The 26,794-nt window shown below is 35.6% G+C and overlaps 2 protein-coding genes across 2 annotated transcripts; both read right to left on the minus strand.

The window, feature by feature from the left end:
• Positions 1-209: 209 nt before the first annotated feature.
• LOC135692393 (LIM and SH3 domain protein 1) lies at positions 210-1,447 on the minus strand. The gene has a single exon (XM_065210482.2). The coding sequence runs from the start codon at positions 1,392-1,394 to the stop codon at positions 714-716; it is 681 nt and encodes a 226-aa protein (XP_065066554.1). The 5' UTR covers positions 1,395-1,447; the 3' UTR covers positions 210-713.
• Positions 1,448-3,399: 1,952 nt separating this feature from the next.
• Positions 3,400-26,180, minus strand: LOC135692389 (guanine nucleotide-binding protein-like 3 homolog). Its single transcript, XM_065210476.2, has 23 exons — positions 26,077-26,180; positions 24,680-24,732; positions 22,495-22,549; positions 22,043-22,125; positions 21,516-21,632; positions 20,364-20,412; positions 18,353-18,390; positions 17,567-17,638; positions 16,803-16,866; positions 15,856-15,959; positions 15,290-15,434; positions 14,535-14,559; positions 14,024-14,086; positions 13,166-13,277; positions 11,790-11,855; positions 10,554-10,641; positions 9,831-9,885; positions 8,606-8,705; positions 7,699-7,735; positions 7,281-7,387; positions 6,632-6,715; positions 6,077-6,230; positions 3,400-5,094 (listed from the first exon to the last, which is right to left on the minus strand). The coding sequence occupies exons 1-23, from the start codon at positions 26,087-26,089 to the stop codon at positions 5,018-5,020; spliced, it is 1,761 nt and encodes a 586-aa protein (XP_065066548.2). The 5' UTR covers positions 26,090-26,180; the 3' UTR covers positions 3,400-5,017.
• Between the last annotated feature and the right edge of the window lie 614 nt (positions 26,181-26,794).

Here is a 26,794-nt window from a genome sequence, read left to right on the forward strand (position 1 = left end):
AAGCCACCCTGTCAAGACTGTTATATTTTATAAATCCCAATTAACCTTGAGGCGTTTAATGTTTTCAAGTTAACACCCTGCCCTACCTTCCTTCAAAGTTGTTTTAAGTGCATCAATTTTATTTGTTGAAATACTTTAAAACACAACAAATTTTGTGCTCATTTATCTTAACCTTGTAAAAACAGGATTAGTTTCATAAAAACAACATCTCTTTTTGAACTTAATATCTTTGAAATTCAGTAATATGCATACGTCAAGAAATAAACTGCGACTTCCCTGCAATATATATCTACCATATCGACAAAATCATAGCTTTGCAAAATTCCATATATAATTATAAAAATACTGCAAGCAATTATGTGATTACAAAACGGACCTAACATGCAAGTAACAAAAAAAGAGGGCGTGTTTGCATATATATTGCTATCTGAAATCCAATCGTATCTAGGTGCATAACCAAAGTACCCCATCTTTGTTGCACAACACTTCTGATTCAGAAAACAAAAATGCTAATTAGATTCTTCAACACAAAAATAAGAAAAGTGGGAATATTCTTACTTAACAACAATTGCTTTCAAGGGTACTTCGTGATTTTGGTATACGAGTTAGGCCATGAAATCTACCATGCTGGTTAACGGGGAGATTATGCCAAGCCTGAGAGTTAGTTTGCAAGCGTTACCGGGCTTAATTTGAATGATATTACTCAGTAAATCTTACACTTGTTCGACATAATTTGCTGGAAGCATTCCATGTTCTCCAGTGCGTTCTACACGACCTGTCATCCAACCCTCGTCTATGCGTTCTACATCTACAATAGCATCACCTTCTTGAAACGAAATCTCATCATCATCAGCTGCAGAATAATCGTAGATTGCCACATACTTTGGTCCTGATGGTGGTGGGGCTGGTGCAGCTGCAGGAGGGGCAGCAACGGGAGGGGCAGCAGCTACATGAGCTGGTGGAGGTTGCTGCTGTTGAGGAACCTGAGGCCTGTAAGGTTGATCTGGCGCATCTTGCTTAAACTGGCCCTTGTATGCCAGATCACTGGTTTGTTGTGTGTTCTTTTTCAATCTAGCAATTTCTGGGTCTTCTTCAACAACAGTATACTTTCCTCTCTCACTTTCAAAATCCTTGTGGTACACTATATTGCTTTGTTGTTGTGTATTTTTGGCTAATCTACGATTTTCTGGCGTATCAGCAACAGCAGTGAACTTCGTTGTCGGATAATGCACTTGACAGTAGGGCAACTTGTTATAGCCTTTGTAATTCTTCATAGTTAGCTTCATGTTGCAAGTTTCGCATGTAAAACAGCCTTTGTGCCATGTTTTGTCCAAGCAGCTTAGCTTTTCTGTTGGGTAAACAGTCTTTTTACACCTGGCACACGGAGGATTCATTTTGGCTAGCGTTGAACACTGTCCACAACTCGAAGCAAGTTTTGAAAGACTCGAAACACCCATAAGCCTCGTTTTGATAGCTTGATATAAAACAATTGAGCAGTCGAAAAGCAAAACAATTGGCAGGCCATATATGGATACAAATCAACAATTTTTCTTCCAAATATGGCCAGAATTGCCGCAAGAGCGGAATGGGAGAGGCAGGTTCCTACGTAGTCACAACATGACAGGTAAAGGAAGCTATCGAAAGAAAATGCGATCACATGAATGCACATACCACTGAAGTTACTCAAAAAGCTTAAAAACCCTATTAAAATTTTGATGGCATTTCACTTGACAAATGAGTGTTTCAATCAAAGATCAAGTACCTGTTAGGTGTGCGTAAATAACTTCTGCCTAAATAAACTTCTGGTCGATGGTAACCTCTAGGGGGCTCACGCGTTTCATAATAAGGTTCTAGGGGGCTCATCCCTCTCACTTAAACATTTCTCTAGCAACACAACTAATAATTTACGAGTTTTAAAATTTTGCACAGATATAGGAACCGGGGACACGAGGGGGAACCGTACCCCCAGCTCTCTCAGGGGGAATTGCATCTTTTATAATTGAATAATTGTCACGAGTCATAGTGTTAATTTTCCTATAAACCATCACTAATTCTGGGGGGAACTCGAGTTTATTTTCAAGACACCAAACGAATCAGGGGTGCCAACCAAAAGAAATCGTCAGGTTTGTTACTGCTTATCTTTTACATATTTTGTAAAAACAAAATAACACTACCTGCTAACAAGATGGGGATGTGGCTGGATTAGTGAGCAAAAATACACTATGGAAATAAATAGTACACAAGCAAGCAGCAAACAACAGAAAACAGCCACCCACAAAGAAAGAACCGAACGAAACGTTAAAACCCAGTGACGACGTCAGCGATACACTGGGGGAGATGGGGTATGCGCCGGGAGAGACATCATCTTTTGTAACAGATAAGTGACAGACACTCTTCAAAAGGCGCTAATTCCACGATAGAGAACCATTTCCAACTCTTTCCAATAAATATCCATCAATGTTTAGAAGAATTATATGCACCACATATTGACAAAGGTAAGGAATAATTGCCTACCTCCATAGCTTTGACACCCTTACTTGAAAAATCGTACTTTGCTAGAATCAGTACACTGGTGACGACTTCCTGTGACTCCTGTAGCCGAGGATCTTGTCGGGCATACTTGGCTGAAAAACAGCAACTTGCAAGAATACCCCCCCCCCCCCAGACCTTCCTTTGTTACCCCACCGTTTATGTGACGTCTTTTGAAGCATGTTCTCCATGGATTGTCATTGTTTCCATTAACGTTTGGACAATATCTTGTGAGTCAAAATTCTGTCCGACATAGGCATGGACGGTAGTCAAAGAGCAGTATTTCATACTCGAGATAGTTGGTTTCCTGTCTCAAAATCAATAAAGGAAGGCTCGCTACATCTGAATTCTGTTTTCTAGATTGCCCGGTGGGTCATCTCACACTATCAAGTGTAAGCGCCCGTGTCTGAGGGTCTAGAAAACTAACCCATATCTCTGATATTTGATTCAAATTTGATTCCCCGTTTCTTTGAAAACAAAGAAAATTTATACCCTTTTTCCTATTGAAATCAAGTAGTTGAAATTAGGCCAAACAATGAAAAATTAGATACTGTATTAAGATTCCCATATCATACACCCTTTTTCTATTTTCTTTGTCCTAGATATATGACAAAATTGAACACCTTTCTCAGAGATATTGAAGACACTGGTGCTTACACTTAGCAATGAGAGTGGACCCGCCGGTCTAGACTGGCACCAGTTCCACCATTTCATACTACTTTTACCCGTTGCTTTTCAACTTTTCAAGGTCTTTTCTTGGGATTAATACAATGCCTAACACCAGCAAGGAACTCTGGAGCAGATTTGGTCAAAGCTACTCCGGTTCAAAAATGCAGTTCAAAGAAAATACTAAAACAAAACATGACAAACTATGGGGCTTATACTTTAAAATCGGCAGATAGCACAAACATTCTGACAAAAGTCTTAAATACCAAAAATAAAAATAAATTTTCAAATATTCGAAACTTGATAGACACAACGCAAAGGCCGACCATGAGCTCCTTGTAAATGCATCCATGATTAGGATTTGGGGAGAATGAATAAGAGAAAGAAGGCTGGTCATATGTCTTTATTGTTCTTTACCATTTTGATTTATCATTATTTATCAAGTTATAATAAGTGGCCCCTGTATGTAAAGTAGCCAAAACATCATGCGAACTGGATTTATGTATACAAGGGGGCCAAAAGAGCAAATGGACACTCAAAATGTGCATAGCACATCAATCTAAAAAATTGAGAAAGTTAAAATACAACGGCTGAAGAAAAAAGTTTTTATATTTGGCAATGTTAATGAGAAAAAAATCTTGATTCCGGCTTCTTTTGTCTTAAAAAAAATTGAATAACGAATCATATAAAACAAAGTTTAAACTTTGCATTTTTGACTTAAAAATACATCATTCACGTGAAAGACTTGTCAGCTGCGCAAATTTTTTCAATGTTATCTACTCTGTTTTTGCGGGAATGCAGAAAACCCCGGAATTATCTTATTTGATCGAGCAGAAAAATACGAAACAAAGCTATACCAAGAGGTCATAAATGGGATTAAATCGAAAGCCACAGAACATAAAAAAAGATGGTGGCTTGCCACGATCTGAAAGACAACGTTGTGTGTTTTCAAACAGGAAAAGATTCATGCTAGCAGCTGTTGGGCAATTATCATAAAGTAGCTTTTACTAGAAGAGCATACTACAACCCGAGAAATTACGTCTATAGATAAAGTGCCCTGAAACACTCGGAGTTCTAAAGCCAGAGGTTTCCTTACATAAATCTCTAAATCTCTCTTTGCCAGCGTTGGAAGAGGATTTAAAGAATTCTGCCGCAGATGAAATTCATCTGACAACTGCGATGAAAATAATAAACAATTCAGACTGTTTCCAACATTTAAGGGGATGTGGCTTCTTAAAATTTCCCTCAAAAGCAGCTAACAAACCAGTTGCTTCCCTTATACCCGTGTATAGCGCTAAAGCAGCAAGAAGTTGCCACATCCTCTTGAATGCTGGAGAAAAGAGTTGTTGACTGATGACGTCATGAAAATCCAATGTTTTAGTAACAAGATTTTGAAATTTTCCGAGAAGTTTGGTTCTCTAGGGACGCAGAGGTGGTGCAGTGGTCCTTTGCCAACCCCCCCCCCCCCCACCACAGCCACTACGCCACTACTAATGCTAATTTTTGGAAGCATTATACAGTATGTTGTTTCTTTCAGACTACGTGGTCAGAATTCATTCCTACAATAGACTTTTTAAGATTTCAGCTAAGCGAAAGAAGGAAGTGGGTATGTTGTCAAGGGTAAACTATTAAAGGCGGTTTGATGAGGCAGACATAAATGCGCTCGCAGTGAATGAATCGCAGGAAGCAGATACTATTAACTAATTAGCAAAAGACGTGTGATGAGCCCTTTTGAGCTGGTGATGGGTTTAAGTAATTGTTATACACGAGTAAACTGAGAAATTTTAAGGCATAGGACGTTGGTCGTAGTAGCATGGGTGTATCACTTAAAATCTGCAGTGAAATCATAATCATCTTCATCACTGTCCACCATTGCAACTCCTGCATCCTTTTTGGCAGCTGAAAAAGGAATTACTAGAAATAGACCTCCAGGGACACTTAAAGTCATCTGAACGGTTGGCGGTGAGGGTAATTACATTACTTATACAGTAACAAATTGTTTTTGCCCAAATTTCCACTAGCTGCATCCCGATAAATTCTCGTTTGTAAAGCTTTATCTGAGACAACACAATCATCCAAATACAACACATCACAACGACTTCTTAGCAAAAGTCAAAGAAAATTCACTAAACAACAATCAAGTAAACCAACAGCTAGCCTATATCACACCTCTCATCTGTTTTGGTAAGTGATGCACTCAAATTCCATACTGTGGATGTTTACTATCAAACTTTTATCCATCAGAAATTCAAAACATTAGCTCTTTGATTAAAAAAACTCCCGTAAGAAAAGTTGGCTAATGGGATAAAAAGACGAATGGTAGGCACGGCATCGTTAGAAAATTTTTTGCAGCTTCATGATAATAGAACAATATTAAGGGAACAGATCAGAACTTGGTCACTAGATATCCTAAATGTAAGGAGAAGAAGAGTGGGAAACCGTGCAAGATTAAAACTGCAAGTACTCCCTTAATGTATGTCTTGCCAGTCATAAATTGGTGTTGACCAAGATTATAAGTGAAAACTTATTGGAATTGAAAGGAACGGATAGAGGTTGCACAGAGCGCATGTTAATACGTATAAAAAGCACATCTGAGATCGCGATGGAAAGCGATGAAATCGGTCTACCACCACTCAACTTCTTTTGTATTTTACATCACACAAATCAAGGTAACCGCGAATTTATCACAGTCTTTTCAGACTGCCCCGTCCATGAAATTCAAAGTCACTGTCTAATAAGTATAAAACGTATCTTTGGACAGGGGAATCGCAACTACCCATCTTTCCGACAAATTCACTTGTGAACGAAAAGGCGTTTTTAGTGCATCAATAATTTTTCTGGTTTTCTATGCGTTTTAGTGTGATTCAATCTAAAACCTTACCATTTTTCTGATGCTGTTTCTTTTTCTTTTTAAATGCTTTTTTCTTTGCTTTGTTCAATTGCAAATTTTCTTCGTTGTTCTCCGCCATTTCAACGTCTTTCTCGGTGGCAAATTTCTGCACTTTTTGCTTTGTTTTCATTTGAATAACAATGCCCTAGGAAAAAGCAAACTATTCATAGACACAAAAGAAACAGGAAATGCACAACATCGAGGAAAGAAATCAAGAAACTGCAGCAAAGAAAGCCTCATTAAAAACAAACTTCAAAGCTGCTTCTCATAATATTTTACATCCCGTCATATACAACGAAATCAGTAATCAAATAATGACTTCAGTGAAACGCATTTACACAGGTTCTATTCTAAACGGCGAGCAGACTGAACTAGGCCTAAAATTCTGAAAAAGAGGCATGTCTCATTTTGGCGTAGCTAACTGAGATAACAGAAGTGCAATGTTTACTGGGAAACCTCTAAGAATGGCTTAAATGGCGTATTCCACTTCGATGATCAGCAGTACATTTAAATCATATTATTTGGATGAAAATTGCAAATAGCTACCTTATCAGCAGGCTCATTCTCTTCAACTTCAATGTCTTCTTCGTCATCGGTACGATCCTCCGAATATTCCTCTTCACTGTAATCCTATAACAAAACAAGCTTTGATATTTACGGTGACGTCACGACATCGAAGAAATGAATCTCAATTGCATATATCAATGTAAGTTTAGGTTTAAATCCTTCCTACACTACACCTCCTACAGGCTCCCTTATTTATGTCGGTCTTTGCTTCAATTCTTTTCGAAAAGAGAAACCCCTTTATCCCTGAGAACAGGAAACTACTCGTGTAGAAGTGAAGAGATGGGTTTTGTTTTCCACAATAATTGTGCTTGAAGTCTTGCGTCAAGTCAAAGTCAACTGTGAGCAGGAATGTGACAAAGGGCGAGAACAATCTGAAGAGCATCGTGGTCACAGCCGACGAGATAAATGCAAAAACTGCAAAAATTTTAATAGTAGAGATATCAACAATAAACTGAGAAGCAGGTGCAGAATCTCTACATCGCCTAACCTGAATTGTAGCATGCAAGTAAAATGAAGAGTATTCAAGTCAAAAGAGGTCAATTCAAGAAAAGTCAAGTAAAAATAAAAAAAAATCAAACCAAGTGAAGTCAAGTCAAGTCAAGCCAGGAGAAGTCAAGAGAAGCCTTACCACATCGCTGTCATTCATTTCCTCTTCCTCTTCATCTACGACCTCCTCCATAGCAGCAGGTTTGCCTGGTTCCAAAACCAAAGCACCACTCAAAGCACTTATCAGTTCTAAAAAGAAAAAATGAAGTTCTTTTTGAACATACATTCAAAAACATACATTAAAAAACGTTCTCAAAATTATTTGATATGAAACTAAACTTTAATACTCCTGAAATTAATACAGTGAAGCCGAAGCAAACAGACAAACAATATGGACTGAAATAACATTCTACGGGCAAAATTTATAACTAACTTCAAAATAGAATAAATCCTTACAACAGACAGCTCCGATTCCATAGGCCTACTCTACAGAATTTCCACTGTAATTCAACTCAACTTACATAGATAAATACAGAAAAGATAAAGGGTTGAAGCCAAACCTTTCATATCTTCCTGTTCTTCTTTCTCAATGGCTTTCTGCAAGATAAATTGCATCAACGCTTTATAAATTGCTCTTACAAAGTTTTTCTTTGAACATGACCATTTAAAGAATAATTTTTAATAAATAACTCGAAAGAAACGAAATGACTTTGCGAGAAAAATGAACAAACTTTTGAGGTCTTTGAAACAAATTCAATACATTTGCAGAACAAAATGGCGGACAAAGAATAAACGAGACGTAAACATTATCTGAAAAATGCTGAGAAATGGGGTACGTAAATTGACAGGCAACTTAACTGGACCTTGCAGTGAAAGCAGAATGAATATTGGAATAAACAAAGAAGCAGCTATCAGGATCATAATAAATGCTAACAAAACAAGACAAGCTGGCCATGGCAGCATTTGGAATTACGACAGGGTGTTTTAACAAAGAGGTAGTCTAGAGGTAAATCTAGCAGGGTGTCATATATTTTACGAAGTTCATATTTCATTTTATTACAATAAGATTTTGGTTTTAAAACTTAAAACCAAAAGCAATAGTAATAAAATTAAATAATAATTTCATCAATTCAGATTATGTTTAGTCTGGAAACAGTCCGAGAAACAATCAAATTAACCAGTAACATAAACATTTTGTATACTTTATAGGCGATATTGCATGCCTGTTGGTCATTTCCAGTGTTTCAATTTATTTTTCTAAACACCAAATTGTCAACCGAGCAAGTGATAATTGGGTTTTGATGGTATAAATCCAAGGAACGGCAAAAACCTACAAATTCCATTCCGACAATTGTCTCTTTATCGATAACTACAACTATTGCGAATTCTGCGATACCTTAATTGGAAAAGTATATTGGAATTTAAGTTGTAAATAAATTGATAATGTAGGCAGAAATATTAACATACCATATCGAATTCCGCACCCCAATACTGGACAATCGACGCTGATTCGTGCATTGGGTCAACTTTCCTCTCGGGTGGAATGGTGTAGAAAGTAATTTTGCCGCTGAAGAAGCAGAATTAAGAATACTTATTCGCAGGACGTGAAAAGACAGTCTTATTAATCCTTGAGAAATATTGTAACCTTCCCCTTGTAACCTATTGTAACCTATTTATTTGTAACTACACTGATTTCGTTTCGAGTGAACGCAGAGAAACTACGCAGAGAAAATTTGAAGCTACTGTATGGAAATTGAAATGAAAAAGGCAATTGCTCTTTTATAAGGTAAACATTATTTACTCTTTACTTACTGCTTCAGACTCGAGTTAAAACAAAACTTGATGATTTACTGCATGGAAATTTTGATAAAACTAGCATGGATTCCAAATCTTTGATTTGCTAAGAGACTTTAATTCTTCATACCTTCTTTTTTCATACTAAATTTACTACTTTTACTAAGTTATTGACCAATCAGAGTTTAAAATTCGACAACAAACATGTATTGCAGCTAGAGGGAGGGAATGTTATGAACGACTAAATTCAGGCCTTCCCGTAAGGATCGCAGGAAATATTTTACTGAATAGAACGGTAGTTTTTTTATTAAATCGATAATAGTATCGACTGTTTAAAAAAAATTAGGCTATCTTTCAACGAATATTACGCAATTATTTTTTACTGGGTGTTGGTAAAAACGTGTAATTTAGGCCTTAATCTATTTGCGAGGCAGTGCCTGGCACGTTCATTGTCACATTTCTAAACTCTAATTGGTCTGGAGGTATGGAGAATTCAAATCTCTTAACAAATTAAAGTTTGGAACTTTTGCCAGTAAAAGTGGCTACTAATTTTACTAAGTCCTTACTTCTTAAAGGTACTTCCATGCTATTTGTTTGACAAATAAGGTCAAAGGCATTACAGTTTTCAACTGCAATTGAAATCTATGTATGGTCGGAGACATCAGAGCTTCTGTATTTCGTGTGATGACGCACTGAACTATAACCTGGCAATCGTGAGACAGTCTGCCTAAATATTTGAAAATTTTGTCTTTAATCGTGTTCAACTTTAGAATGATCCTAACTGAGACCAAGTTGGTCACTACACTGTTTTATAATCATTACTTGTTGCCTTAAATCGCTGCATTTATATCAGAACATCAGCGCTGTCTTTAAAAAACATTCAGGAAATATTTGATACCTGTTCCAGTCTTGAAGGATTGCCTTGGCAGCAGCAGTTGTATCTGGAACACCACCTGAAAACAAAACAAGAGCTGACTTTTTGTAAAGAGTTTTGTTTTCATGTTACTGGTGAAAAATATGACGATATGACGTGAATGATCAAGGCATGGGTTCTTGCTACGAGGGGCTGTACTTCTAGGGCTCTTAATATGAAATTGACAAGGGGACCAAATTTTGATAAAAAAATTATCAAAAAATACCAAAAGGTAGAAGAGGGCTACATTACATATATAATGGGGCACTCCTCACCCCAATTTCTAAACCCCTATCAGCTCCAAAGTCTATACCCTTACCTAATTATTTTCCCTAGGTAGATTACCATTTTTAAATAAAAATTACAATGCATACTCGGTTGGGTAGAGTTCAAAACCAAGTGCAGGTTATACTCTGTCTATATCAAAACAAATGAATTGAATTTGTTTTTAACAGGGAAAATTTGTTTTTTCCTTAAGACTCAGTGTTAGTGGTTGCAGGTTGATGAAAAACAAGGGGCCATTCATGAGTCATCCTTCTGCTGACGTCATTACGATTTGTTGTTGTCATTGAATAGCTACTCTTAAACCTTTCGGATAAGTCTTTCAAGACTCCAAACAGGAAAAACTACAAAAACCTCCTTGCAAAAAACACCATGAAGAATCTTTAAAGCAAACAATCAAATTTTGACTTGATATCTGAGGCATACCTTTTCGCAACTTGCCGAGTCTTCGTGCTAGGTGAGACAAAAACTCTGTTGCATCTTTGTAGTCTGGGACGCAATACTTCTCGATGATCTGAAAAATGTATTCGGCTAAAACTTACTCTCAAGAAACCCCCTAATCAAGCATTAAAGTAAGAAGGAACTTGACTTATTTCTACTCTTTTGTGCAAATGAGACAGCTAGTGCCCTATTGAACCAAAAAATCATTATGGTCTCAAGCATCAGGTCTCGCGTTCATGACCATAATTTTATGTCTTAAGAGACATGACAATGATGGATATAAAAGTGGGTAAGGCCGAGAGCCTAAACCGGATAAAAATAGATAAACAATGAGAATCGGTCATGAAAATCTGCACGTCATTACTTGTGCATCTTTGTTCTTTATCCTGAGTCCAAAAATGCTAGACAAAAATTTGCTAGATAATATCTAGCAAAAGAATGTGACAAACTTTCACATCTTGATAAACTGCATTCAAACGTGGTTATAAGAAGACGTGGTTATAAACTAATTAAAACCAGAGTATCGTATTTCCTCTAATGAACGCCGGCCTCTGATAAACGCCGCCCTCTGATAAACGCCGCCCTCTATTGAACGCCACACCTTCAGCAAACCATTTGGAAAAAACGCCGCCCTCTGTTAAACGCCACCCCCTATTAAACGCCGCATCTTGAAAAGCGGCGTTCAATAGAAAACACACCAAACAAGAAGTAATGAATCGTTTATACGCTTACTTTTCGAAAGCTATGAAAGTTTTTATGTCATAGAGACGAGGACTCTGAGGGATATTGACATTCCTTGATATTGCCATAACGTGAACACATCTTTTGTGAACTTTAAAATTTTTTTCATACAATCATTATCATGTGTTTTTGGGAAAGAAAAGATTAGTCAAAGTCTGTTTTTATCTTTTTCATCCCACTCTTCTTGTCATATTTAATTCGACAAACTTTTTACTTTACATTGAGCGCTTCCCTCTGATAAACGCCGCTCTTTATTGGACGCCGCATCCAAAATTTGGAGTTTGTAATAAACGCCGCGGCTTTTTTTAGAGGAAATACGATATTTTTGTTTGGCAGCTGATGTTTTAAGGTCAGCAATTGTCCCAGAACGCTAAAACGATGACTTTAAATCCATCGTGCGCCTTTAACAATATCTTTTATCTTAATATTGACTAATTCTATGTTTCTTTCATTAAATATTTGCAATTTCTTGACACTAACCTGTGTTTTATTGCATCGACGAAGGATAGCATCCACTGGGACGACAAGGTCACTCAGCTGCTCGATCTAGAGAACAGATATTTCAGATTTATTAACAGATGTGTTCTTATTTGTGAAGTAAATTACCATTAGGACTGCTTTTCGCCATGCTTTTCCCTATCACTGCAATGGCAAAGTTGTCACCCGGTGGTAATTTGATGCAAGATGCATCTCAAGAGCTTACGTAACTATTTGGTTTTTTAAATCAGTCTAACAGTTTCTACTAATAGTTGTTTCTTTCAAAGGCAAGGGGTCTTTGGAAAAGAAGACTTGTAGAATTTCCAAAAAACTGCTGGGCGTTATCATGACTATCAGATTAATTTTAATAAGCTATACGATTCTCAACTTACTGCAAACGATATTTTTGATTCGATTAGTATTGATCACATGCATAACATTAAATAAGACTGCTAAGTATTAGGAAAACTCCAAAATGAAGTCTTACTTAATTGAATTTATGGATGGTATCTTGAAAACAACTATACTGAAAGGGTCGTTTTCTTAAAGGGTTTAAGAAAAAACATTAAAAATGAGCTTCAAGACTTTCCACCAAAGCATATTACTACCAGAGCTCAAAATAACATTTAAAGCGTTTGGGTCTTGAGTGATACAGTGAAATGAATCCTGCCTTTGTTGCTATTTTCAGCAATTACGTATCTGGTTTATCATCAGCTTACAGACATCAATACACTCTTTTTCTATAAGAATACTTTAACTTTCTCCAAGCCTTGATATTTATAAGAAATTTTCGTTTTGAGCCTCAATAAATTCTTAAAGTAATATCATTTTTTAAATCTGATATGGCTTTAGGGGAAGCTGTTGAATGAAACCACCCTTTGAAAAACGAGAAATGTCAGTTAGGCGATTCTCTTTTATGAACATAGCAAGACAGGCAACTGCTGAAAATGAGACACAAATATGCAAGCTGAGACTGAGCAATATTCTTAATACTCTTAAAATTGGACAAATCCGAGCCTGAATATTCTTCTGAGCAATACTCCTACAAAAAAGAGCTTATTGGCACTTAAGATGGAGAAACGTGACCACAATTCAGTGCGACCCCGAAATGTAAACCATGGATGTTATCAACCGAGAATTAGTATATGAACTATATTCAAAATTAACGGCAATGGGCATGGAAATAACTGTATTGTTCTACCATACCATGTTTGACGCCGTATAGGCAAATCTCTAGATACATAAAACATAGAACAGAACAGATTCTAAGTAACAACTTCTGACTCAATGCCTAATATGATGGTCTGGCCTAATGCTAATTAATGAAACGATATTTTTGCTAAAGGGATTTTAATAGGAGCTAATCAGTAAGAACGTACCTTGACACAATTCCGCAGAATCACTTGTGTGTCAGATGACCCTGATGCCATGACGATTCCCGGGCTGTCCAGCAATTTAACATGTTTGTCCAAGACGATTTCTTGCATGTTTCTGCAAAACGAGGAGGATTTATGTAAATCATAAGGACAAAACATCGCAAGAAACCAAATACAATCACTGCCAAAAGTACTTGCAACACCCAGCAATGTGCATTTTTGTGCTTTTCGTATTTTCAGAATTCCTACTTCCGAACCCCTTTCCCCCAAAATAATGTTGATGAGTAAAAAAAATTTCATAAAAGTCGCAGGAAAAAAAATACTTCCTAATCACCTATGTCATTTTGTAATAAACCAACATTGTTCCTGAGGGGAGAGGGGAATGGCTGAACTAGGCCTTGAAAACTGACGTTAGTGTACTAAGACCTTTGGCAGGTATTGTAGTTTTCAAACTCTCCTACACAATGCTCTTTTCGAAATTAACATTATTCTGTAAAAGGCATGCACTAGAAACACTGACATTGATCTATCGATAATTCCCATGATATTTTATTGCAGCAAGCTGTCAAACAAAACCCTGGCCAAATTGTTTTAATTTCCAAGAAATAACATACTAGCTCGTACATAAAGATATTAAAAACATCAAAAATATTGAAACAGGGCACCTGCGACAATGCTGAAAAACTTTGGAGGCAAATAACTTTCTACTTGTCAAACTAAGTCAAAATTACATATGATAAGAAAGGCATTCAATGCCATAAAGATCTTTTGGGAAGCTTGCACATTGTGCGAAGAAAACGAAATAGGAAGTACGAATACAAAGAACTATAAGAATTTAGCAGGAACTGAAGTAAGCCTTACTTGGTAAAACCTGGCGTTGATCCAACTCCACAAGCCTTTGATCTTTTTAAACTGTTTATAACACTACAACGGAAACAATAACCCTGTCATTTTTGGAGAAGCAGAAATTAACATCATACGATGAGAAAGGACAACATAGTACAGGAAATATTTTTACTTTCACTGGCAAATAAGCTACAAAATATACTCGTGGAAAAATAATATTTTCTGTAAAAGATTGGTACAAAATCTTATTCCTTTGTTTATTTGTTTACACTTAAAAGTTAATGTGTCAACCATGGGTTGTTACAGCTGGATATTACCTTCTAAAGAGTAAGGTGACTGGATGTGGCTTGGTGGAACTAAACACGGTAAAAGAAAGTAGGGGCTCGTAAAAATGTATTAACCAAGGTATCTACCAATTTTCCAATAGGGTGCTCCAATGGCTTTGTTTTGAGATTGTATATCATGCAGGAGATTACAAAGAGAAAAGTTTTTGCGTTCGTAGAAGTAAAAATTGAACTCTTCTTACCTACTTTTGCCCACGTTGGGAAGTCCTGTAATTGGAAAACAACATTTATAGCAACATATATTGTTTATGCTAAATTGATGAAGAGAAAGTGTATTATATGCCAACTACTAATGAAATTATGTACAATATTAAGATCTCTTGCCGTTTAACAGAAGGATTTGTGGGTAAAGGCTAGATATCTTTGGAAACAGTGCACAGTATAAGGTGGGGCAGTCTTTCCCCTTGAGTACTAGCCTTGGCGTCAAACATATTTCAGAGTCCGAGGGGTACCAACTAACAAAGCAAGCATCGCGGTTGCGGAAACCTCTGTGAAATAGGATATTATACTTGGAAAAATGGGACACTGCCAAAAAAGACGTAATATCTTTACTTGTAGGGCAGAACTTCAGCATGTTTCAGGACAGTGAAAAACAAACAACATCAAGCAGGACGATATCCTTCCAGATCAAAATTTACATTGCTCGAGAGTTCATTTCTACGATCAAATTTTGCCAGAATGATTGGATTCAGACTTGTATTTTTACTCAAGGAAGCAAAAATTCAACTTGAAGCTTCAAATTTGTAGATTTTTATGGAAAATGAAAGCAGATATCAGGGTGTGAGCCTTTGTTCGGCATAAGCGAAGTTCGACTTGAACGACATTAAAATGACCTGTATAGACTTGGAATTGGTTATCAATGAACAGGGCCTTCCCTTTCCCCTAATAAAGGGGCACAAGTTACCACTTGATACAGAAGCTAAGAAAATGTTCTCACCGACTATTCCAACTGTGATTGACGTCTTAATATCTTTATTTCTACAATAGTTCCCTAGCAACTTGAGCAGCGTTTTAGCGCCTACACAGCCTGTTGAGGACAGGGTATCTTTAGAAGCAACTTGTACTGATACTTTGCTCTGTCCCTAAAACAGAACGATACTAAAACTGTGAAAAGAATCTAATACTGAACTCTTATTGTAGGAAAACTGAACTGTTGAAAAAAACACAGAATCAGTAAAGTACAGAAATCTACCAAAACAATCGTTTCTACAAAGCAACCGAAGTACAAAGTAGAAAAAACTTTTTTTGATATAAGAAACAAACGTATTAAAAACAGGAGCCAAAGATAATATTATAAAGAACTGAGAAACACATGAGAAACCAAGCGGGGTTGAGAAAGACAAAATGAAAAAAGAATGAACAAGGAACAAAGTTATAGAAAAATTAAAAGGAACCAGAATTTCATGTAAAACGACTTGTCACCATTGCTTGTACCACTTTTGATACAATCAAAGAAATTTTATATAACTTTGCTTGATAAATAATAAATAGAGGAAAACATACTAATTTTTGCTTTTGTGATTGCGTTGATGCTTTGAAGGCCACAGTAGGTAGTTCATTTCGCAAATACTTCAACCACTTCTCTACATTATCTTTTGGCACTAGATCTAAAAAGAAAGTAAAAAAACTTGAACCTAAATACACGCATAAAGGAAGCTTAATAAAAACATACTATTGACAATAAAACGCGAAGAAAATACAAAGGAGATACACAAAAAAAACAGACAAATACAAAAGCAACAACACCAATAACAACCCTGCTAATTAATTTCTTAAACATGTACCCACCCACACCCACCTGGAGCTTATAATCATTCCCGATTAAGAACAGTTTCGGATTTTGCATTGCTTAATGTGCAATAGAAGCGCTGGCCCACAAATTAATTTCACTCTTCAGGTTTATGTTATGATCAGTTATTTTTGTCAAGGAAATATTCTACAACATATACTTGAAATAAAATATATGGCATATGTATATGTTTATAAAACAAGGTCTTTTAAATTTATTCTAATCGACCTGCTCCCCACTCCCTCTCCTTTCTATCACCAAAGTTAATTTCGATCATCTTTCGTATTAGTTTTCGAAAGTTTTTGGGAAGCAGCCGTTATTTTGAGTCCTTCGTTTGCCACAGACAAAGGTTTAAAAAATCTACAAAAAATTTAATATTTATAAAATCACTCAGACCAACAACCACAAAGACAAATACAACAAAAAAAGGTTCATCAAGAATATTTTCCAAATCAATTAATTTGGCAAAAAATTACGACAAAGCTTATTGCTAAAGAATTATAAACTTTCTGTGTGTAAGATCAATCCTGTCAACTGGTTATTTTGAACAAAATGAAAGGAAACTGCAAGCGAGGTCATACAAATTTCAGTATCATGTACGAATTTTAACAGGCAAACAGTCGGTTCTCAGACAGTACAAAACCTTTGAAAATTAGCTTACCGACTTTATTTAGGAGCAAAACTAATCTCTTGTTACTTCCTGAGCTTCTAATCATGTCTTCGATCTATAGCACATGATAAAAAATCGATAAGCATGCATCGAAATTGCGTAATAACATTAACATTGTATCAAAAACATATAAATGCGATTCTAGAAAATTTCCTATTTGGTCTTAACTCAACAGAACCCCAAGAAATCCCCCACAATAATCGATGGTTACATTTGTAGGCGGCGAGGTAGACTTCTTGACATCTAAATCTCAAACTAATGTATAATTCCTGGAGATGGGCATGACGGGTTAAGACTTAAACCTTCAATAATATCTAACAAGGTGCCCTTTCTGTTAATCTGTCATCAAAATATATACATTTGAATCCCGTTAAGTCGTACCCTGGGTAACTTAGACTTTCAGTAAGTCGAACTCATCTTCAAATTTCACTGGATTTTTCCTACGTTATTCAAGTCCAAAAACCTTTCGCTAGGTTGGACAGGTTCCTAGCCTCCGTTGAAGGTCCGAATTAAGATAATTTGACTGTATACTATAAAACCGTTGCTGGTATTGCAAAACACGATTTCTGCTTTGACATTTCATTTACATTAAACCTAGCCAATATATCCAATCTTAACCTATACCATGCTCATTTAGGTCTTTAAGAAAAAGATAACTAAATGGAAAGGCAATCTAAGGACAATTCTTCTCTTAAAGTTACTTTGCCATCAAACAAGCTCCTAGAATTTCTATGCGAGCACAATTATAAGCATACCTCAGAGCATCGACAGCCAATCGGATCTCGTGCATCCAACACCTCAATTAGAACATCGGATGCATCTACAACCTAAACATCCATTAACAAAAATTATATTGATAAGTGTAACAAACATTATTACGAAGCAGCATCAATCTCTTATTAAATTCATCAGCTTCTTTTTAAAACCTGTTCAAATCAATAACACGATGTTCATTAATCTAGAAGCATCGGTTCTGAAGTTGACAAAATGTTATCAGTGTGAATTTCTCGGGCATAACTGAAAAAATTCAGGAATAAATTCAACAAGTTACTATGCTGCTGATCAGCATGATTATATTTTCATCGAGAAAAAAATATCCAGAAAGGACTTGCCACAAAAAGTAACGAAGCATTTGCCTACAAAAGTGCCAACACTAGGCAGGGAATTAAATGTAATTGAAAACTCAGATGATCTCATGTTGTTTAACTGATTATTACTAACTGGATCCTACACATTTCAAATCCAAGACCGGTACAAACGCATCTCTTGTAAACTTTACATAAATTGAAACGGTTCTTTAAAAAACCAAGCAAACTTGAAATATTACCAGCCCCGCCTTATAAATCTATTTACTAAGATTGAAATTCCTGTTTACATCGGGAAACAGCGAAGCCAACGAAATAAACAGCCGCCTCTTGAGTACTGGGAAAAGTTTGAAACAAGGACGATGTTTTGCGGGTGAGGCGAAAATTTTGATGGGATATCGTCCTACGTTAGATGTACTGGAAGGGGATGAAATAGTCTACTATATTAACACAAACCTTTTTGAATTCCTTGAAGTAAACCTTTAGGGACTTTTCTGAAAAAAAATAATTTAACGGTTTTATATTGAGACTTAATTGAAAACTGGTAGGACTGAAGTAGGCCACAGTATGTTATGCTCTTTCAGCTGGATTTTGAATATAATTTCAATGTTGATGCATAAAGAAAAAAGCTTTAATAGGATTGTTAATAAAAGAGGTTTTCATTTATCTGCGAATTGCCTGAAAAAGCTGGTGCCAGAATCACATCAAAATACTTAACAATTCGAGTTCCTTTTTCATTAATATCAAAGATTGACATAACTTAGTTACTAAATCGTTACAATATTTACTTTAAAAATGCAAATATCAACACAAAATCATAAACTCCAACAGTTCCAAGGTTATTATTTAACTTTAGTAAATATGTGTGATTGCCATTCAAGACCTTTTCTTTGGGGAACTTAAAGTTCTTTAAACAAAAACAATGCATTTGGAAACCTATTCGCAACTTAACTCACTCCTGGAGTTTTCGGATCGGGGCTCATACATTTTAACAAAAGTAACGAATCAGAACATTCAAGTAGGCAATGCAAATTTCATTGTGGGGAGACCAGGGCATGAAAATCCACCTGACCAAGCGACCAGGCACTCAAATCAAAAAAGTTCTGCAAGAATATTTTTAAAATTTACCCTCTTGCAAGCAGCACCTTCTGTCATGTTCATCAAAAGAAAAAATATGAAGACAAACGCAATCTATCTTATGTACGTGCTCTGTACGTCTTGAGGTTGCCTACCTAAGAACTCTTGGTAATGTTTTTTGAATGTTATCGTTTGATAAAAATTTACAACTCTTATTATAATTTGCAGAATATTGAAAATTCTAACAAACTCTTCTTATGTTGATGCCTGGAGGGTGGGAGGGGGGGGGGGTTACTTCCATTATGGCCTGACAGGGGGTCCGGTCAGGGTCAAAGAGGACCAAGGCTAAAATTTTAGGAAATTACCCTCCAATGGTAGTATTTATTGACAGTAACCCTCAAACGGTAGCATAAAAACCGAAATTTTTTCCTTGGTAGCATCCATTTCTTTGTGCTCTCCTGGTCTTTTTTTGACAAATTTGGTAGCCCTTAATTGGGGTACGGGGGTGCCCCCCTCCCCGATGTTGATGCGCCAAACACCACTACAGTATACTGCATATCACAGTGAATTAAACTGATTGAAATAAATTTTCTCTTATACTTTTTGCAATTGGTTTTTTCTCGGTGTTCTGATATACATCTTCATCAATATCTTATTAAAACTTCCGTGGATACATGGGCATCATATGATCGCTCTTTTTAGGCCCATTTTTTAATTTTGTTCATTCTAATGCCTGCCCCCATCACCCAAAGAAATCAGCTAGCCTAAAATGATCTAGTAGTCTTTAATATTCTGACTGTGAATATTCTCACCAGTAAGGAGGTTACTTTTTTAGCTATGCCCCTATTCCAGATCAACTTTGGTGTTCATGAATAAAGAATAATTTTCAGTTACCAAAACATAAATTGAATTTGAAGTGGTAGTAAACTTGCTTAAACCATTATAAATGCTGCTTATACCCGCATTTCTAAAAAAACTCGGGACAGATGGTACCAGACACCTTCTCCTTTTACCTTTTCATTCTTAAGTGATTTTCATCCGCATCCAGGAAGGAAAATATTTTTCATGCCCTAGGCAAGACTTAAAAAATATTTCTCATTAAAACACCATGCTGGTTTTACCAAGTCGGTGCTGCTGCGCTAAAAGTGTTGACTTGAATAAAATTCTGATAACTTTATAACAGAATTATTTATCGCATTTCAAATCTGTATTTTTCAAGTGTGAGGTAAAATTGAAACAGCCTCTTTTTCGTCGTAAAAATCTCAGTCCAGCTCTCTGTAATTCTGGGGGTAAAAATCACTAGTTGTGCTTGATAACCTTATTTTTTCAGTGTCCTAAAACTACCTTCAGAAGCTAGGTAGCAAACAAAGCAAATTCCGAAAGCACTGACCTGCTCCTTTTGACAAGGCCTTCTCTTCGCTGTCACTACTGACTTTTTGCTGAAAAATGAAATCATTTCAATTGGTACCTTATAAAAGTTGAAAGTTCAACATAAAAAACAATTATCAATAAGAAAAGAATCAAAATTTTAAAATATGCACAACGGTTGAAGGTAGAACTTCGTCCAGTTATGAATTTCAAAATTTTGTCAAAACCAAGTTATGCTCAATACATTGTTTAATTTAATCATTAAATCGAATCATCTTAAATAAAAAAGCAAACAAAAAACTGCGTCAAATCCTGAATGAAGTGTGTAAATTGTGGATTCGATAGAGTCACAAAAATATTTTTAAGAATTTTTGAATTTCGATCGCACAGCCTGATAGAGCATTAGAAAACATATTTGAATGTTAAGAAACAGAGAAATATATTTCTTATGAGCTGAGACATAGCAAGTAAGAGAATTGAGAAATAAAAGCACTTTCTTCCCCCTTTACAAAACATAGGAGACAACTTTTGAACGATACCTCTTAGCATATTCTAATGAAAGTTCTTCGATGGTTTAATTATGCAAATTGTGGCTTTGCAAAATAGGATTTTAACAAGGAATTAATGTCAGTTCTGTAAGTATTTCACGACTTCTATCCACAAAAAGAAACCAATTATTATCATTACAAATACCAGCGATGAATTGGTTAATTCTTACGTGTTCAACTTTTGAAAAAAATTTTACACTGAAGATCATTTATTACCTTTCGAATATTTTGAAAACTATACAGAACAAACATGAATAACATTCAGAGATGAATTCCAATACTGGGTTTAAAGGCAATCTGTCACGACGTTGATTGATTATAAGAACAAAGGGATTTTTATTGTTTCCAGTCCCCCTTTAATTTATCGCATTGTAAAAAATATGGCGGAGCGCTGGAATCGTGTTTAGGCTATTGTTCCAGCTATTGTTCTCTCTAACCAATCCATAACGAGACAGATTGCCTTTAAGTGCGACAGGTTAATGCTTCCCAGTGTGAAAAGTGGTTTACTCGTACGCACAACAACTTTAACATCCGTCATCAATCTATGACTTTCCGCAATTTCTAACAAATCTATGAGCTTTCATCATATTCCGGTCTCAACCATTATTAAATTTCTAAAAACTAACCTTCTTCTCGAATTCTTTTGCTCTTTTTTCTGCATCTCTATGCAGTTGCTCAAGTTTTCTTCTTTTGTTCAATTCTTTGAAACGCTCTTCCTTTCTCCGTTCTTTTTCCTCTTCCGCCTTGAGAAAGAAATAAATATAAAAAATTGCATGTAGGGCAATGGTGTTTAGTTTTTAACAAGAAAGGCAAGTCTTATCAAAGAATTGCTTGTGCATACGGCAGCACGGCAGTACACTCAGTTAAACTTTTTCATGTAATACTAAAATTCAATTGAAAATCCAAAGCATCTTCCTATTTTCTTATTTAAAGGTACTTCATAGAAATGTCACTTGACAGGTAATGTTGAATTTGATGCAATATTTAGTGCAAATGGTTATCAAAAATGAATAAGATTTAATTGAAAACACGTATCAACACTACAGATATATAGAATACTTTTTGAAATATCTTTTTTATGATGATGATGTAAGTAACGATTCTTATGATGGTGATGTTGATTATCATTATAATAATAATAATGATACATTACCCGTTGTTTTCGCTCCTGTAACTGCTGTAAGACTTGTTCCTTGAATGGGAAGTTTCTTGGGATTCCAGGATCTTTACGTGATTCTAAAGAGAGACAAAATTAATATTGTTTATGGTGGTAAGTTTTCATTGAGATGACAAATTAAACTATTTATAATCAGTCAGGAACCAAGACAGAGCTGAAAAGGTAGGGTTGAAGCCAAGGAAAGGTCGACTTGTAAGCAAAGCAAAGACTTAGCAGCTTGTTCTTTATGGCTTTTCAAACGGCATTGAGCAACATCAATATTTACTACCTTGCACTTGATTTTTAGTCTTTAACACAATTGCACATTTACATGAAACCATGTCAAAAATTAACAGCAAACTTTTTCATACCACTATATAACATTCAAGCAGCTATTTTTAGAATCAACCAGGAATGAGGATTTAAAAAATACTTGGCTGTAAACTAACTTTTCTTTGCATTCTTCTTCTCTTCTCTTTTTGCTTTCTTATTATGCTCTTTAACCTATAGAAATGAATTTATATCACAGTTAAAAAAGCTAACATCTATAGAATGCCTACAGAAAAAATCATTACACATGAGCTAATTACTTGAGAAAATAATCCTATAATTTTGGAAGTTCTCATAATAATATATTGAAACATTCTCACTTTTTTAATATACAAACAAGGTATGATGATGATGTTTGATTGATGATGATTGATTGATTTTTATCTTTCTTAACATGCAGAAAACACAGAGCAGTAAAAGAAGTTGTTGTGTGACCACTGCCTCTTAATCAGACCTGGCCATAAGAATTTTGGCAGGTAGGTGGTGAATTGCTCTCCTTGTTAGAGTCTGGCTGGCGATTTGAAACAAAACATAAAATTTATGAATAAAATTTCTTGGAGGCATTTACAAAAGATGATTAAAAAAACTGTTTTCTTATGTCTGCAAGGTAGCTCTATTAAAAAGATGTGAAGGGATGATTTTTTCTCTAAGTTTATCAAACGACCAAATGTCACTGCCAATGCTAGGGGTCAGCCAAGATGAGACATGTGCATGGTGGGGCAGTTTTGTATTTGTCTAAGATATGACAAATACACTGGGGTTTCAAAAGTATAGAAACGGTAGGTCAAAATGGCCGCTCACAGTGACCACGGGCCTAGGCCAACTAATTTCAAAGTCGGAATTATGAGGTGAAGTGGCTTAGTAACGACAGGTTATGGCAAGAAAATGCATTTGCCATTTCTTCAACTTTCGGTTAAAAGAAAATTTAATGATTGGTTTGCTGTTTTGAGGGGAAAAATTCAGCAAAACTTTGAAGCACTGCTTCAAAACAATTTTGTAAAAGATTCTCAAAATGTTAAAAATTGAAGCAAACTGCTTAAAGCTTCTTTTTCATGAAAAAATTATAACTGAGAGAGAGAGTGCATTTTAAATTTAAAGTTTCAATACTGACACAAGGTGAGTTGCTCTACATTTGATGTTAATGATTTGTTTATCTTAAATTCTGATTTACTCATTATCTAAGCACATGACAATCATAAAATTGAAACAAAACGTTCAACGTTTATTATGCTTTTGAAATTAATGAAAAGAATCATTTCCACCCAAGCCGTCTATGTTATTTAGCAAGAAAACTATTTTGATCACTAAATTACAGCTTTAAAAATTGTTCACCTGGTATCATTTTTAATAACCTAAAGTCTGATATCTCAGCCAAAATGATATTCTCTGTAATATTTTTAAAGTCAGAACAAAGGTGCGTGTATTAAGTTTCAAGTTTAATTAAGTTATCGTATACTTATTAAGCTTTGTCTGTTCTTTGAGGCATTTTTTATGAATCCTTCGAAAATATTTACCAGAAATTTTCTGATGCACCGGTCTAACGTTTCTCTGACTTTTCAACCACAAAACAATAAGGTAATCAATCAAAATTATTTTCATTCAAAAGCCATTGGAATGAGGTAAAAATATTTGTGGCAAAAGTGTTCATTACAAAAACCCTTTAGCACTGAGCTTCTATTTTAAAAACTTGTCGGCTTAAGGCTGATTTCCACTAGGCAAATTCTTTCGAGCGAATCGAATTTTTTCCAATGTGAGCATGCGTGGTGTCACGTTCTCAAATTTTGCAGCAAAAAAATTCAATTCGCAGAAAATAGACCACGTTCCTACTCTATCGCTACGAAAATTTGTTCAATTCACGCGAAAGAATTCACCTAGTGGAAATCGGCCTTTAGGCCTGTGGTCACTGTGAGCCACCATTTTTAGCACCATTTCCATACTTTTGTGACCCCAGTGTATGTTTAGCTCAAAACGTCAACAAAACTCTAAGATGGGTGGTTAACATCAAAATTGGTGCAGATAATCCCCTTTCTTAGGCAATCTAAGGGGCACTGGGGTGCACACAGGTGATCCCTCCCTAAAAAAATGGCCAGGCCTTCTTAATGTGTACATACTGGTTGTGTGCATATAAACTGAGGGAAGGCTAATTTCATGCGCTTCATTACATTACTGTTGATATGAAGACAATGCAAGGTGTCCATTAAAGAAATACACTGAATGATATGGCTATGGATAGACAATGGTCACTACAGTTATTTTGACCTCCACTTTTATGTATGGAATTTTCCCAAATTACTGACAACCTACCTTTTTCTGTATTTTGTACTTTTTTGCTAAAGGTACCCTTTTGCTCTGTTTCTCTAAAAAATTATACATCAAATTATCCAACAACAAATACTGATGTTCATGCCTATTGAGTATTTCATAAACAATATTGTAGCCACACCAAGAGAAAAAGGTTGTACATACACAATTGTTCACAACAATCAAACAAGCTTAGATATCCAATTGAAAAACAGCAAGATTTTTGAAAATCTTTTAAATCAACTATTTGCAACCTGTCTTCGTATTGTGTCAAATTGTTCAATGCTAGTTTTCCCAATAGTGTATGGACACCATTTCAGACATAAATAAAAGCAATTTTAAAGATTCTATAATGACATATCATAAAGTGCAGAAATATCAAGCACAGTTTCAACCATGGAGCAAAGTTATGGGCATTAATTGTAAAAGAACCAGTAAAATAATTCACAATTATCTTTTTTCCTGTATCATGATAACTTTATTGCTTGCTTGCTTTTAACAGATTTTATCGATATGATCATCAAATTTCCAATTCTTATCAATCTGGGCCACTTAATATATGTGATTTTAAATAAAATTACATATTCCACCAGACTGCATTCTTTTTTATGCACAGAGAATATATTCAAGCAATCTATGCAAATCTATGTAATCTAATTATACAAGAATTTATGTTCTCTGCGCAAAACGCATGAATGCAGTTTGGATATTCAATGGTCCATACAATGTACTAGAAGATGAACTGTTATCCTTTTTTATGTAAAATTTCTTCTAAGTTGGAGGTTTTCTAGGAGATAAAAGGTTATACAAACAACTTTGAAATTGCCATTAGCCAAAGAAATCAAAATGGGCTGAGTATGAGGCCAGAGAAAAAGTCCATGGCATGCCATAGATCTCCAGGTTAAGAAATCTCTACCCTGGCTGGTGCCAAGAAATCTCCTCCTCATCCGATGATCCCTGCTCCCAAATCTTTGCCTGCTTCACTGCCGGAATATAATCGATCAATGCTTGGGAAGTACACAATCCATTCACGGGTCCAAAATGAAAACATGTCACTTTTGATTGTAAGTCTCGCTAATCAAAAACAAAGTTTGGCAAGCTCTCGATAGTTTTTATCTCTTTTGAAGTCCAATTTAAAAATGCTTCTCTCGCTTTTCCCCTTCATATGTATCTTATAAGAAAGTAATGCATGAAAACACATCAAGAATAAATAGGTTAGAGCTACTGCGTTAATTTAAAAAAGTTTTTAACTTCGTTGGAGACTGGATACGGCCGTACGGAGAAGAACGAGAGGAAGCAATCTTGGTCAAAACATACTACATACACTGAAAACGCAGTCTAACCAAAATATTATAATTTTTGCATATCATTTAACTTCGTATAGTTTCACAGCTACTTACTTGGTCTAACCATTTTTGTACACTTTCCGTCCACACTTGTGAAACGCTAGAAGGATGGAAAATTAGGCCATGTGCATGCTGCCTCGTTCTCGGCTCCCACGTGATTCTCTTTCTGTGTAAGAGGTTCTCTGAGAAAACTGAGCCTGTTCGCTTGACCTTTGTTTGTCCCTGGATTCGTCACTACACTATACTGACATCTTTGAAAATGATTCATACCGAATCTATCATTCTTGATAATAATAACATATGGATAATTTGTACAATTTTTCATGTTACAAACAAAAAGACAAGATTAATAAAATATTCTATTTTTGACTGAATCCTGGCAATCGACTCTCTGATTTTTATCTGAATCGCTAAATTCCATCTTTGGACTTGTGTTTACTTGCTGAATAAAAAGAAAATGAAGTGAAAACTTTTGAATCCAGCAAGCTGCAGTTATCTATAAACGAATTCGTTAAAGATTGAAGGGGGATTGAAACACTCAAAAACGTCAATAAAATCATTTTATGATACTATGCTTTGTTGAGATCTGCTGCCATTATATATTTAAGAAATGACGTTACCCTTTCATAGAAACGACTTTTTGTCGTTCCATGAAAACAATGCATCACTTTTTACAATTGCTTGTGCCACGTAAGTTGCAATAGGATAGAAATCTGCATAAAACTGACAAAAGTTGCTGTAACATCAACCTCGCATTAAGGCACTGGGTGTG

Source organism: Rhopilema esculentum, chromosome 3 (genome assembly GCF_057945365.1).
Source record: "Rhopilema esculentum isolate cy_ngs chromosome 3, ASM5794536v1, whole genome shotgun sequence".
NCBI classification, from domain to species: Eukaryota; Metazoa; Cnidaria; class Scyphozoa; order Rhizostomeae; family Rhizostomatidae; genus Rhopilema; species Rhopilema esculentum.

Excerpts from the sequence above, each read along its gene's own strand:
- LOC135692393 (XM_065210482.2), bottom strand. The coding sequence starts at position 1,394 with ATGAATCCTCCGTGTGCCAGGTGTAAAAAGACTGTTTACCCAACAGAA.
- LOC135692389 (XM_065210476.2), bottom strand. Across the intron at positions 15,435-15,855 it reads AATCACAAAAGCAAAAATTA|GGACAGAGCAAAGTATCAGT; the intron begins GTATGTTTTCCT and ends GTTCTGTTTTAG. Across the intron at positions 6,716-7,280 it reads AAATGAATGACAGCGATGTG|GATTACAGTGAAGAGGAATA; the intron begins GTAAGGCTTCTC and ends GTTTTGTTATAG.